Below are 15,133 nucleotides of genomic sequence, written 5' to 3' on the forward strand. Positions count from 1 at the left end.
GAGAAAGAGGGCTGTTTTTGCACCTGTTCTACATTTATCTTCCTGCAGAGTGTCTCTCTGTGTATATATAGTCTACCTTTGCATACCCAGTGTTCTTCCTTTACCATTAAACTCCATAGTGGGGCTAGTGGGAGGAACATGTAGTGATGTGAACATGAAGTTAAAGTCAAACTTGGGTAAAAGTAAAAATGCGTGCAGTGCATAAAGTACAATGGAAAATTAACCAGATGATGGAAATCATTCCTGTCACGGCCATTAACCTAGTCAACTCTTCTCTCTGGGAATCAATTTTTCAATAGATTGATTGATTCACTTTTCTTCACCCATGTGCAATAACCGGTTAACTATTCTATATGAAGTGTAAATGTTAAATATGTACATATTGTTTTATTACCGATGGAATATATTTTTATATTTCGATATCTTTATAGTTAAGCTCTATATAGTATAGATTGGGGTTATAGTCTTATTATGATTATTATTTTGTTATTACTTTATTTTGATTTTTTATCTATTTTCATTGTATATGTGAATTGGACGACTGCCACTCAACAATTTGCAAAGAGAATAAGGTGCTCAAAATTATTGTTGAGCACCTTATTTAGTTTTTACATTTATTTCATATAAGTCATTCTCTATTCAAGTCAAGATTCATATGTAGTTTTATAACATTGACTGTCATAACTGCAGACTCCCTGCAGCAGTCTGCAGATGGCTGAGTGTTACCAGTCAAAAGAGTGGAGAAAGGAGGAATAGTGCAAGAACATAAGCAAAGCAGTTGTAACACATCTGATGAAGAGCTATACATCACATTTAGAAAAATGTATGCAGATACAATAGGCAGAGGAGAGTAAAGAATATGCAATACATTTAAATTAGAAAGAAGAATACAGTGCAATATCCAAAGCCAGTGTTTATAAATGTTTGTACGTTTGTTGTATGTTCATGTTTCTAAAAAAAAAAAAGAAAGAAAAAAAACAGTGGAACCCAATTCAAATACATAAATTGCCATAAACATTGATAGCAACAAAAAATAATATATGAAATTTAACATAAAACAAACCTTTTTTTTTTTTATTCTGTCAAAATTAATTTGAATTTATTTTATTGTCAGGCTTTACAGGGTTAATACTCTGGGAATGAAGCATGTACAATTTTTTTTGTTGATTTTTAATTCAAAAATACCCATACATGGCTTACTTAGATGGCTTTTAACAAATAAGTCAACATGGGAAATGGGATTTTAACAATTGAATTGTAACAGAATGCCAGTCATATTCTTAACCAAGGTAACCCATGTGTTATTTACTTTGGGAACAGCAAGAGGTTTTTTTTGCCAGTAGCAGGTGTTTATGAGAATGAAGGGATTGGAGGAATGAAAACGTGAAACATTCATGGCCTCCAGTCCTATTGTTGTCCCATTTCTTACAGTCATGGTATGTGGGGCCATAATGATTTGTAGCACAAGAGCAATCATTTTTTTGGTCCCCCATTCTGCCTGAATGTAGCGACTCAAGGCCATATCCTTTGTGGCATTCCTGTTCCTACCTCCTCTTCCTACTCCAGCATTCTGGAGATCTCACACCAACCTCTGGTGTTAAATGTGAGAAACAACAGAGGTTTGTGTGCGCATTTGACTCCTTTATTTCTCAAGCACAACTAGTGATGGCATGCTGTAGAGACATGGTGTGTTTAACAAAGAGGATTCTGGTCCATTGTCAGCCTCAGTTCAGTTCAGTGTGCAGGGCTTCACTTCTGATGGTTAGAAATGTTACTTGCAGAGCATTATGCTGCTCATTCTGAGGTGGTTGAGGTTACATGTTTGCAGGCTCAGGAGAAGCCTCTGCAAAACTGTTGGTCTTTTGTTGTTTTTACAGGTCCTCTCACTACCTAAGGCAGCTATCATTGTGGCCACAGGAAAGTGACCATTGACTCTTGACTGTTGGTGTTTGCTCTCATTTTCTCTCTGTTAGGCTGTTCATGCAGAGGTGTTTACCTGACACAGATGTATTAAGTGCTAGAGTCGTAGGCAACTGGATTCTTTTAGGTTCCTTGAAGACATTTCACTTCTCCTCCAAAAGGCTTCTTCAGTTCACTTCTTCAGATCAAGGTGAAATATCTTCAAGGAACCTAAAAGAAGTCTAGCTGCTTTCAACTCCAGCACTTAAGACTGCCATGACCTGGTTGACTAAGAACCTACACAAACATCAGACACAGATGATTTTGGTGCTGACAGCAGGCCTTACTCAAGCACGTGACAAAGTGTAGCCAAAAAATAAAATCAGGACTGTCAAGTGGAGAGGTGTCAGCCCTGCTCAGGTCCAAACTCAGGGTCAGAAGTTGGTGCAGTGCTTAGCTGGGTGCTGTGATCATGTGGGATTTGAGGAACCTGCCTTTATATCTTCTACAAAGCATGTACTAACAACTGCTAATTAGCCTGCTCCATAATGATCTATAATAATCAGTTAGAAAGAGCTGTTCTACTCAGTGACTTGCCACTGATGGTCTGTCATTTAGCTTAGTGAGAAATGGATGGTGGGAACAGGGAAAGTGAGAAAGCCAGTGATCTCTCCCTCCCCAAAGATGTGCCATTACCCTACTCTCCATTCCCTTGACGTTGTCCTCCCACTGCCATCCCTCCAAGGCCTTGTTGTGTATCACACTGCAAGCCTGGTTGTGGAGTGCACTTACCTTGCAGAGATGACAGATGAGTATGCCTAGTGCTCTGCTTCAGTGCTCTGGTTGCATGGTCTATGTTCCACTTATTAAGGGGTTTGGTGGCTTTTTTTTTTGCCTTATTTTCAGCTGCGGGGGAGATTTGAGTGGACCTATGTAGGAGAATAATGAGAAAGTGGCTAATTTCACTGCTGATGTGAAACTTAATAATGAAACCTTGTTAACCTGATTTTGGTGCAGTATCTTTTTGATGTGTCTTTGTTCTATCCTCGACTCTTTCAAATTGGATTGCTCTGCTTGCTTTCGTCATTTCCTGGTGTGAGAAGTGATAGACACTCCCACTGCACCCAGTTTCCACTCTGTACTAATCAGTTTCCAGTTGTTCTAGCCAATATTTATGATGTTTTCCCTTTACAATTTCCCTCTTTTGTCTTCAATATGCACAGGATCCAATATAGTGTAAATTAATTTTGCAGTTGTCAGTGTGTCTGAAAACAATAAGGTACTCTTGATAAGTGCTTGCTACTCTACATGTAAAATGACACATGACTGCTGATGTGGTCAGCTTACATTAAATATAATTGACAGAGCGCACATACTCTAGACTTGCAGAGCAAAATGCAAAAAGTCAAACATATCAAATGGAAAATATGAATATGTTCCATTATGTTCCATCCTGTGCACTGAATGTCATATACATTCATACACACTGAAATATTTATAATAACAGATCAATTAGCTTCATTTTCATTCTTCTATTGAGTACTCCTTGAGAAGTGAAAATTTCTGTTAGAGGTGCACTGCTTCCAGTGAAGTCCAACTTGTTCCAGGAATGAAAGTCTGTTCTTTCAAAGTGTATGTGCATGATTATACACTCACAAACACAAACGACACCTGTGACCTGCCACAAAATCCCATTTTCTGTGTTAAAGTGGGAATTTACAGTGCATGTGCCCATTCAACATATCTGTATTTCCTGTCTTGCCAATTCTCATCTGAACTTTATATTACTGTCACTGTGGTTACTGTGGTGCTAACTACCTTCAGCATTAATTCTCCTAACATAACTAACATGTATGCATGTGTGTCTGATGAAGACAAAACAGATGCCTTCCTAAATAAAACCTGTCTGTGTCAGGGCATGCTTGTCATCAGTAGCAAGTTAAACTCAGAGGAATTCACTGGGACACACCAGGCCTACTCTGACCACACCACAAGTCAATATCCTTACCCTGCTTCAGTTAGCAGATTTTTTTTGTGCTGCATGTCATGAAACCTGAGCTGTCTTGCCAAAAGGAACCTCATGGGTTTCTCTGAAGTGGCAGCATTCAGACTTAAATAATGCAAAAGTAGACAAAGTGCCTTTTAAGACAGTGTGTGTTATTTTTTGTTCAGCTGTTAAGTATACTCAGACTCTCCATCCATCCATTCGTTATCTATACCACTTATCCTTTGAAGTTAAGGATAAGCCCCCCACTGGAGCCAATCCCAGCTGACACTGGGTGAGAGGTGGGGTACACCCTGAACAGGTCGCCAAATCTATCACAGGGCTGACATATAAAGACACAACCATTCACACTCACATTCACATCAATGGGCAATTTAGTTTTAACCTAACCTGCATGTCTTTGGACTGTGGGAGGAAACCAGAGTATCTGGAGGAGACGCACACAGGCACAGGGAGAACACACAAACTCCACACAGAAAATCCCCCGGCGAACCAGGGTTCAAATGGAAGAGTATGGGGGGGGGTCACTTGTTCGGCCACTGAAAACATTTATCTGAGCCTAGCCTGCAGGCAGCTGTTAGAATTTAGAATGTGCCACCCTTGACTAGTTAAAAAAAAAATAAAAAAAAAAAAAAAAATATATATATATATATATATATATTAGAAGTGTCCAAGTTAAGGTTGCACTCCCACTTCTGTTGTTATAGCTTTGTTATTCCACAAGCAATGCAACAGAGATGTGTTAATATCATTTGGTATCTGTGGTCGTCACACTTGAGTTCTGTAAAATGAAAAAATAGCAACAAATATAACTCTGGTTCTCCACATGAGACCCTCATCCTAGGAAAATATCTTGTAAAGGTAAATCTCCCTGTAGATGATTTAATATTTTTATAGCATTCAGGAACATCTGAGGCTCCCACATGTGTGTTTAAACTTCCTGCACAGATTTTTGTACCTTAACAAAAGCTGTGATTGGCCTGACTGAGTTTTGTGTGTGTGATAACTGGGACAGGTTTCAAGACAGTGGTTTTACAGCTCCCCCTCAGAAACAGATCAAAGGCGGTAGTCCACCATGAAAAGTTATTCCTCTGTTATTTCCATAAACATGACTTGTCTTCAAACCAGAGGTATGTGACAGGACATTAAATTCTTTTTCTAACAATAACTTCCCAAAGTACATTTTTGTGTTTATGAGAAAACCAAGGGTACCATGGTACTTACATGGTCCTAACATCATTATCATCCACAGTTACACACTGTTTTTCCAACAAAAGGTTTAACTATATTTGTAATGTAGAAAAGGACAAGCTTTTGTAAACTGTGAATGTTTTGTAGTAAGTGAAAGTGAGACACTGTCCTTCAGGGAAAACAATTTCCATCTGTCAGCCAATCAAAATGGACCTTTTATTATATCATGTATGGTGTTAAAACAAATGTAGGTTGGTAATGTGAGACTATATAGAAGGTATGTATTGACACTTAAGTTCAGACTGCTAACTTGAATGTATTCCCTTTAGATTTAATTCAGATTTATACAGATGGCGCTGCTAGCAGATATTGACATATGCACTGATGTACATATGGGCTCTTGATAAGTGTTTGAGCTGGTGACAAATGATCTGTGAAGTGCCAGCAAGCCAAACCATTACTGCCATTGATCCTAACAGCTTGGCTGTAATTCAGAGGTGTAGTTTTACACTGGGGTGAGGGACCCTGCAGATGGTACATGATTATCCTCTTTTAGTGCTGATATTTTATCCATTGTTTTCCTGTGAGAGTTATTCTAGAGCCCTCTGATCTGGGATAAATGTGATCTCTAGGGAAAAGTAAGACAGTCAAAAATTTAAAAAGGTTCAGAGATTTTTTTACAGATAAGTTTTTTATATAGTTTTTATAGTCTTTTTAAATATATAAATTCAGAATTTATCCCATAATCACTATGGGATCAACACATCTAGCTGACACGGTGCTAATGTGCCATTGCCTGGCCTTAATCTGATCCATGGATCATGCTGGAGCTATTTACCATCTGTTCACTCACACGTCCTGGCCCTGGCACACTGGCTTGTTTTCAATTATACCTCCTGAAATAAGATTACAGCTTTCTTTTTTATTTTTGGCAATGAGAGCTGCATGGCTGTATCTCCACCAGATGAGGACACGTATGTGTGACTGAATGAAGTGCCACCTGCTCATTTCCCTCTGTGTTGGGTTGAGGGTTCTGTAAGCCTAGCATCACAGATTAAAATTTGGACCTTTTATCGCCAGCCTTGAAGCTCCAACATGTATGACTTTTTGGATATCCTGTGAAGTTTCATTTTTGCCACTATCTCTCCTTTTCTTCTTCAGTTCATAAATTGATTCCAAGTTTGGGAAAAAATTGTCTTGCTATACAAATCCTTAATACTCCACATTAGGTGTCTCATGTTTCAAGAAGACATTTGTCCCTTACATCTTTAGACAACAGTACAACTCTAGATAAAAGAGCCATGACCACATGGTGAATGCTTTCATCCAAAATGCCTGATTGTGCCATACATACACACAGTACATTCTTCAAACAGGTACCAGTGGGAATTAAACTAATTAGCTGCTGAAATTGAATTAACTTAAAAAAACACTACTGGAGTTTTCTAAGTGAAAAAAAAACTCACTTCAGTTGTTCGGCACTACATGATGCATTTCAGTCAGATGAATGTGATTTTGTTCTTTTGTCTGTAATACACATACCAATAGGTCAGAAAAAGGTCATTTGAAACCCAGTAAGGCAGGCCACACACAGTTCTTCTCTGCTTTATTGGCTCAGTTATTTCCAGAGCTTAATCAGGGAGGCTGATGTGCTATTTCTTCCCTCCCACCTGTATGAACAATGCTCTGCAGTACAGACTCCCTTCCAAAGCTCCTTTGCTGATGTGATACTGCAGATACTGGATAATTTATGGGTTTTACCTGAAGATAATAAGTAGACAAACAAATGCTGTAGTTTTTCCTCTTGTACTGAACTGTTAACACTGGTGTCTGAAGGGGAAGAGTAATAAACAAACTATGACCCTGAAGGTATTAACACAACAATAAAAACAATTATGAATGAAATTAGTAAATTTAAGTATGTTCAGAACTACAGTGAGGTTTGGTACAGATTAAGTGTTTAGTGTTTCTAATGGGAACATCAGCCTGACATGAGCAGGCAGAAAGGCGTAGCTGCACTGTTTACTTTGGACTGATAGGTAACTATTTTTGTTGCTACTGTTTGCACACCATACATACCACGCTGCAGCACTTCCAAGAACCATTGTAGCAGTAATACCCTGGATTTAATATTAAAACTGGGTCTATCCAAGAATCTGTCCCTGGATTTATGTATGTGTAGGCAGTCTACTGTAGGAGATTATAACAACTATTCTACATGTTTACTTATAAAGCACAGTTTAGTCATAGGGTTCATTTTCAGATAAAATGATCTCTAAATTTCATCAGATTTTATTCATAATATGTCAGATCATTTGTTTCAAATCATCATTTTTTTTAAGTCTTTTGTTTTTGAAAATGTATTTTATTTACTCTGTCACCATTTCCTTATAGAGTCCTGACAGGTTTAGACATGTCTTAAATGTACTAGAAGTTCTTATTTTCTCTCTTTTCTCTCTCTGATTTACTTCTTATACTATTTGGTGGTAAAATGTATAAAGTCTTCGTATGCATGTTTTGTGGCCATTATGTTTGTGACAGTTTTATCAACAAGTCTTTCTATTTTCTCTAAGTCACTGAAACTGATACCTTTGATTAAATGCTTAATCCAGTGACAAGAAATTGTCTTTTTCACCATTTTTTTCTTTGCAGTCTAGTTTCCTGGTTTTCCAGCTCAAATTCACATAAACAGTTTGTTTACTTCTCCATAACTGTGTGTTCAAAGATGGTAAATTTAGCTGAGTCCTTGAGCTGAATTCATTCATAACTAGTGTTGCACATTGTATACACAATTGCTTTGATCTGAAGGCAGCTATATACATAAAAAAAAAAAAAAAATCAGTGAAACAAGTGAATCAGTGTGTTGCTTTTCTTCACTTCAAACTCAATTTACTGAATAAATTATCAAGGATAAGAAAATAGTGTAAACTGTTTTGGAGTTTTGGTCTAAGGTGTTAAAACCTCAATACATTCAGAAGTGAAAAGAAACAGTAAAAAATTGTGTGCGTGTGTTTGTGTGTTTTCAGTAGAATTTATTAGGTAAACTAGGTAATGGGCCCTGTTTAATTTATTTAAGTGAATAATGCCAGAATCTATGCTTTTTAACTGAAACATTGTGTTTTTGTATTTATGGTTTGTTTTTATATTTTGCTTGGTTACTGTCCACAGTATTAGTTTGTAAAAGAACCTGACTTTTTGTAACTGTAGTCAGTCAGCAAAAGTCAGCTAAGAGCAGAGGAAGTATAAAAAGACGAGCCTGAGGCCTGGCTTGAGCAGAAGTAGTCTCTTCAGTTAGTAGCTGCACTTGTGCTTTGTGTCCTCATCACTCTGGAATGACCAGAATCTGAACTGCTTCTTGTTCAGCTTGTTTAGCAAAAAGCTCAAAGGGAAAGCTCTGGAGCGTGAAGACCTTAGTGTCCCTCCACTCTGCTCTGACCTCCATCCATCCATCTTCTCTCCCTCCACATTGCACATGACTGGGCCATAGTGCCATAGTAACTATTATACAACAAGTAGTTTTGACCAAGCAATCTGATTTAAGCAATATTAACCGAGAGGGTGTGCTTTAACGTCATTTGAGCACGGCAGTGATGCGGTTGCAAACATCACTGAAGGTGAAGGTCCCTTAATATTGCTTAATTCCACCTCACTGCTGGTTTTGTTGTGGAGCTTGACCCACCAAGGCTAACCTTTCACACCTCTGCCATCAAACATAATGGGGGCATGCTTGAAATGTGGCGTCACTAAATTTGGAGCTTTATTCAGTTTATTCACACCCATCCATTTTACGACCCTTATACCTCACAGAATTTGCCCACTCTACCCACAGTCTCCTTAAAGGCGCCTGAAAACAGTGATATGAGACACATATTTTGTTTTACTCTGTTCTTTCTGCCCCTCACCACTGATCAAAGGCTTCAGATCACACAACCCAAGACTGCTCTTCAGATAAAATGGAATGTTTGGGATTTGATGTGCACTACAACAGTACTAGTAAAGGAAGACATGTAATGCTCACTTCATCAGCCTGATTTGGCCAGCCATATGTTTCATAATAGTAAAAATAGTAAAGTCTGTTGTCTTTTGTGTTGCAGTGTGGGGCACAGAAAGTGTGACTGCTATGTATGGAGAGACCATTGTCATACCATGCAGTGATGGAGGTATGGCAGCAAAAGATCTGATGTTCATCAAGTGGAAATATGTAAGTAGATAACAACTTGCAGTATTGTCTGTGCAGAGTTTTAGGTTTATTGAATGCATACTTTTCCAAGCCATTCAATGACATGGAAGAAGAAAAGGATGACCATCTAGTCTTAAAAAATCTAGTATATGAGGTATGGCTATTAAATAATGAGACTAATGCTGTCATTCAATTTTATTGAACATAAACAATTTTCATTGTCTTTCTCCTTCAATATACTCAGCAGTAGTGAATGCAGTAGGTTTCAGAACCTCTGTCGTTCTTTTCTTGACTTTTGACACAGACTCAAAACGTGTTTCTTTGAGCACAGATTTGATCTCAGGAAAAAGGAAAAAGTCACATGGTGCTAGATCAGGTGAACAGGGAGGGTGATCAAGCACTGGGATTTGTTTTTGGGCCAGAAACTGCTTTACCATGAGCGCAGTGTGAGCTGGCGCACAGAAGTTTTGGGACAATTTTGGGACACACTTTTGTTATGTTCAAATTTTCATGCAAAATTTGCCAAACTGTCTCTTTATCAATGGAGACCACTTCTGCTCTCATTCTTATACTGAGTCATCAATCATTTCAAACAATTTGTTCAATTTGTTGAATGTTTTCAGAAGTTTTTTTATGTGCATCAGCGCCCAGAACATTCATCGTCTTGGACGTCCTCTCTGCCTTCACAAAATATTTTGTGCCATTCAAAAACATGTGCACATGACATGCAGTGTTCCCCATACACCTCAGTTAATGTACAAAAATATTTGGCTGCACCAGAAATTTCGGGTTAATGCTTTGCTCACCTTTTATGTTATTGTCATTTTCCAACTCCTTAGCAAAAACCTGCACTTCTCATGCATGGGCGCTGCAAAATGGCTCTATAGTGCCCCTCCTTGCCCCGGGAATTTTCAAAACCCCTTTGCCATTGGGCTTAGTTTGTTCTTGGTGGATGAAATTCGCACCACATATGTAAGATGTACAAAAACGTTTCTTGACGTCATGGCCTCAAACCTACAGGAAGTCGGCCATTTTGATTTTAATAAGCTAATTTTTCATTTACACATATTTGTATGAACTCCTCCTAGAGATTTTGTCATATCGATCTCAAACTTAGCCAGGATACTCTTAAGACCTTTGTGATTAAAAGTTCAAAGGATCAAGGTCAAAAAATTCGATCACTCGCCATGAAGCAGGAAGTTGATGTAACTCAAACATACTTTGTCCAATTAGACCCAAATTTCACAGGTTTCAGAGGAGGCCTGTCCTGAACACATCTACATGCCTGTATTCAGGTATAGTCATGGCGCCACCTACTGACAATAGGAAATGATGTGTTTCATCCAAGTGGGTTGATCTGTTTCACCTCAAGTGTTGTCAGACAAGCATTAAGTGTGATGACTGAGTCTTTGTGGGTTGCCTGTGCTGGTGCGCTGTGGAGAGTTTTGATGCTTTGCCCTGGAACAGGCAAGTTGCATCTAACTTGCTGTAACGCTGCCATACTTTCTCCAATCTGCACCAAATTTTATGAGTCTGGTAATATTGCAAGAGAAGATGTGAACTGGAAGTGTGTACCTCGTCTTATGAACTTTTGTTTCTCATGGGGTTACAGCTTTTAATGATCTTACTGTTAGATATTTAATACTAATTAATACAGTGTCCTAGATTGTTGTATTTTTGTACGTCTCTGTTTTAGTCAACTAGAATTTTGACTGAGAAATGAGAAACTGTGATGCACAGAATTACTAAATCAGCAAACTTTTCTGTCATCTCTGTCTTCTCGTGCTTTAGGAGAAAGATGATGGCACTCCTGGTGATCTATTGATCAAACAGGCCCACAGTGACCAAGCCACTGTTCAGGCCACGGACAATTATGCCCAGCGGGTCAGCATCGATGACAAGTTCAGCCTGCTAATCACCCAGGCCTCACTTAAAGACCAGAAGACCTTCACCTGCATGGTGGTGTCAGTCAGCAACCTCATGGAGTACCCTGTCTCTGTTGTTGTCCACAGTAAGCTCAATATTGACACAGAACACTAAAACAATATTTATTGTTAAAGCTTCATTGTCTAATCAATCTCTCAATAGCTTTGTTTTTATTAATATTTTAAAGCAGAAAAGAAATTATGGACATTGGCAGCATTATACTTGTTCAAGTAAATGGCTCTCTTGACCTCAGCACAGAGTATTTACACACATTCATCCACAAGATATTAGATTAGAACAGAACTATATAACTTAAGGGTTCAGCATTATTAGTGAGTTTTTACATAAATGCTTTTTTATGGCAATCTGATTACCGTAATTTCCAGACTATAAGCCGCTACTTTTTTCACACGCTTTGAACCTTGCGGCTTAAACAATGATGCAGCTAATTTATAGATTTCTACGGGCTAACGAGCTTCATGCCGCAAAAACATTTAGACACCTGCGGCTTATAGACAAGTGCGGCCTGTATATGTACTTTTTTTTTCTTTTTAAATTTAGTTGGTGCGGCTTATATTCAGGTGCGCTCAATAGTCCAGAAATTACGGTAGGTCAGACCCTCAACATGAACAATCTGAAATGATAATGTGTCTGATTAATGTAAAGACTGCAGCAGCACATGCTTTAATACACAGTGTTCAGTCAAATCAGTTTCTCTCCCTTTTTCAGACTTTCACTTGTACTTACTGTATAGAAACATTTAACATACAGCCTTTGATAGCAAAAAGGAATGAAATAACTTAAAAGCTTGTCATTTTAGCCTTGTGCACACTCAGACATTATAAAAATAAACAGCAGATCTTTTATTTACTTTTTTCAATGATGGAACTGATGAGAAGATATATTTTAAGTGACCCTCAACATGGTCATTACGGCTTGCAACTGCAAGAAAGGATGGAAAATACTCTTCACTCTACACAGTATTGTCCTGCTATGTCTGAATAAAGCCATAAAAGAGATGCAAAAAGCCATTACTTAAACCATTAGATGAAGGTAGCCAGGTTATGTATCCATATTTGACAAGGGCCATGGAGGTTGTCATGTCACTTCTGTAAAATGAAATAACATCTTTTTCACAAGTATATGTTGCACATAAATATATATTTAATTAATAGATCAGATTTACACACATTGCACTGCAGGTATGTTTTTGCAGCTGAGCTCTGACAGCCAGAAGGGAGATACAGAGTTATAAATAGTATAATGCTGTAATGTACACATTTAGTCCTCTTTAAATAAATAAAGCAGGTAAACTGATCTGTTGAACAGAGAACAATTAATTAAATACAAGCTTATTCAAAGATATATGGGTGACATTTGGAGGTGGTTTTGCTAACAACCAGCTCGACTTTAATAACATTTAAACTCTATCTTAACCAGTGTGGGTTTTGTCTGTGCTTTAGGAAATGTGGCTTTGAATCTGAATTTGACTCCCCAAAACTGCACATGTATCACTTGCTAATAGGCTTTGCAAACCAAACCAAAGCGTGAAATTGGACATGAAGAGAACACTCAATAGGCCTGAGAGAGAGTATTAGGTTGTAGTCAACAGGGGGCAGGTTGAAATTATGTACTGCAGCTTAAATGTTAACAACACAAGAAGTTTGCAGGTAAGCATTAGATGAACTGGGCTGTCTACTGCCAGTTGCTGAACATTGTTAGTGAAATTTTTGTGTTTGTTCTTAGGCCTGTAGATAAGTTTAGACATTTTTGCCAGAATGAAGAAGGAAATCTGATTTTCTCCTTTTGTGTTTGCAGAGAAACCGTCGTCAGTTCAGATTATGGACAAGTCAGAAGTACTGCAGAGGGACAAACTAACAACGGTAAGATTCACTACACCCTTTACAATGTAGCGTGCTGCACAGTGGAGGTGTGACACTGTCCCATTACACCACAGGAATTCTGCTCACAGAAATTTGTGTCGGATGAAGAAATGTTGTCATGCCCTACCTGTAGTGCTGCGCTAAATGTAAATGTTTACTCACTTAGGGAGCTGCTGCTTGTTTGATTGAGCTAGTAAATTTCTGTTGTAGGAGCATGGTGAATACGGCTCCCCATGTGACATGAAAACCAGTTGAGAGTATTTTTTGAGTTACTATTCTGGTGTAAGACTCGGGCAGGCAGGAAGTGAATGTGTTGGATGATTGACACGGCCCAAGTAGCCTGAGGCGTTACAGGACGTCAAGAGGAAAGCAAAAGAAAGAAGTCAGAAATAAAATTTTAGCAACATTTTAAACTTTTGTACATTGTTTAACTACAGTTTGCATTTACGTTACAATGTTGGTGGTAATTTTTCAAAGCATCCCATTTGATTTCATTTTTCACTTCCTAGTGGTTTTCATTTACACGAGCATGGTTTTGAAGAAGAATCAACTTGAAGCTTAAATTCAGTTGAGAGGAAACACATTGCAGTGAGCCACTTCTAATGTTTCTATTTTGGGCACATTACTGTAGGTGTGAGTGAGGACTGATTCACCATTGGTGCATCCAAGAATATTTGAGCTTTGGTCTGTTCCTATTTTTTTATTTTCACAACATCCACATCTGTAAACTGTCTCCTGGGTTTGATTTGTGGACATCATAACTCATTAATGCAGTGGTTTCAGGCAGACAACTGTCGGTTATTGGACATTTGAGCAGTTATGAATACACCTCCAAGGCCAGATTTGAAATGCTCTCTGCTCACAACATTGACAGCACTGACTTTGTAATAATGGAGAGTTGTTCATTATGATGGATTTTCTACCTCAAACAAGTTTGAGAGATTTGCACCTTAGTTTTCATGCATCACTAAAATGAAGTGGAACCAGTTGCTGTTTGGATGTAAGATTTGTCTTTAAACACTTAAAAGACATGGTTATTTTATGCAATGTAGAAATGTAAATCAAACTTTGGGTGTTTGGTAATTATTCTGCTGGCTAATTAGCTGTTTATTGGCTCCAGCGCCCCCACGACCCTTAAGGAAAAGTGGTATAGATTGTGGATGGATGGTTGCTATGAAAATGCCTCTAACTGAGAACATGTACATGAAAAACCACAACAAATGTCAGAATGTGACAGTGTGCACACAACTGTGTTTCTGGGTTTTGAGAACGTTTTCTTAATACACACACTCTTACATTCACTGTAATGTGTGTCTGTTGGAGGAAAAAAGCAGCACGGTCATCTGCCTTGTCTGTTTAGCCTATACACATTTATGATGGATCAAGTGTGTACTGCTGCCTCTATTGGTTTTCCCACCTAAAAATTCAGGTTGTGATGGACAGCTTTGAGCATTTTGTGAGCATTCAGTGAGAGGAGAGAGACAGGCAGAGATGCACAGGATAAAAGTGAGAGAGAAAAAAAAGTGGAGTTAGAAGAGAAGGGTTTTAGTTTTGGTAGCTTGGTAGCACAGGAATGGATGAATACTAATGAAAATATCCATTAACTGTGACCTTAGTTTACTGCTAGGAATCTGACACAAAGCTATAGTATACATGATGCAAAATGAAATTAATTCATGGTCGTGGCTTACGTGTGTCCTCTTATGTGATTTGTGGTGGTTTTTTACTTGCAAAAATGAATAATGTTTTTTGCTTTATTGCTTTTCTAAAAAAACATCTCTGCTGGATGTCTAATAGGTTCAATAAGCATGTGTCATCAAGTGACATCCCCACATCAGTACTAGTCTCTCATCCTGTAAGGAAACAGAGGTTTCAAAGTTACATTTTCCAGCAGTTACTGCTTTCTGATGTGATCATTCACAGTTAACACCACAGTTAAGTGCAGTATAAGGAGTGGTGTTAAACTGCTCTACATTCATCACATTTAAAAGTTCTGGGGGGAGAAGGAAAGTGTTATTTTAAGATTTTTTTAACAAGGTAATTGAGTTT

General features: G+C 38.2%; 1 protein-coding gene across 2 annotated transcripts in view; it reads left to right on the forward strand.

Moving 5' to 3' along the window:
- The window catches only part of LOC108900060 (CD166 antigen homolog), a 53,672-nt gene that overhangs the window by 17,422 nt on the left and 21,117 nt on the right, over positions 1–15,133 (forward strand). For both annotated transcript variants that reach the window (XM_018700868.2, XM_018700867.2), the window contains exons 2-4: positions 9,190–9,296; positions 11,067–11,286; positions 13,020–13,084. In XM_018700868.2, the coding sequence (XP_018556384.1) occupies positions 9,190–9,296; positions 11,067–11,286; positions 13,020–13,084 (392 nt within the window). The remainder of the gene's footprint in view (positions 1–9,189; positions 9,297–11,066; positions 11,287–13,019; positions 13,085–15,133) is intronic.

The sequence above is a fragment of the Lates calcarifer genome, linkage group LG20 (genome assembly GCF_001640805.2).
Source record: "Lates calcarifer isolate ASB-BC8 linkage group LG20, TLL_Latcal_v3, whole genome shotgun sequence".
Classification (NCBI taxonomy): Eukaryota; Metazoa; Chordata; class Actinopteri; family Centropomidae; genus Lates; species Lates calcarifer.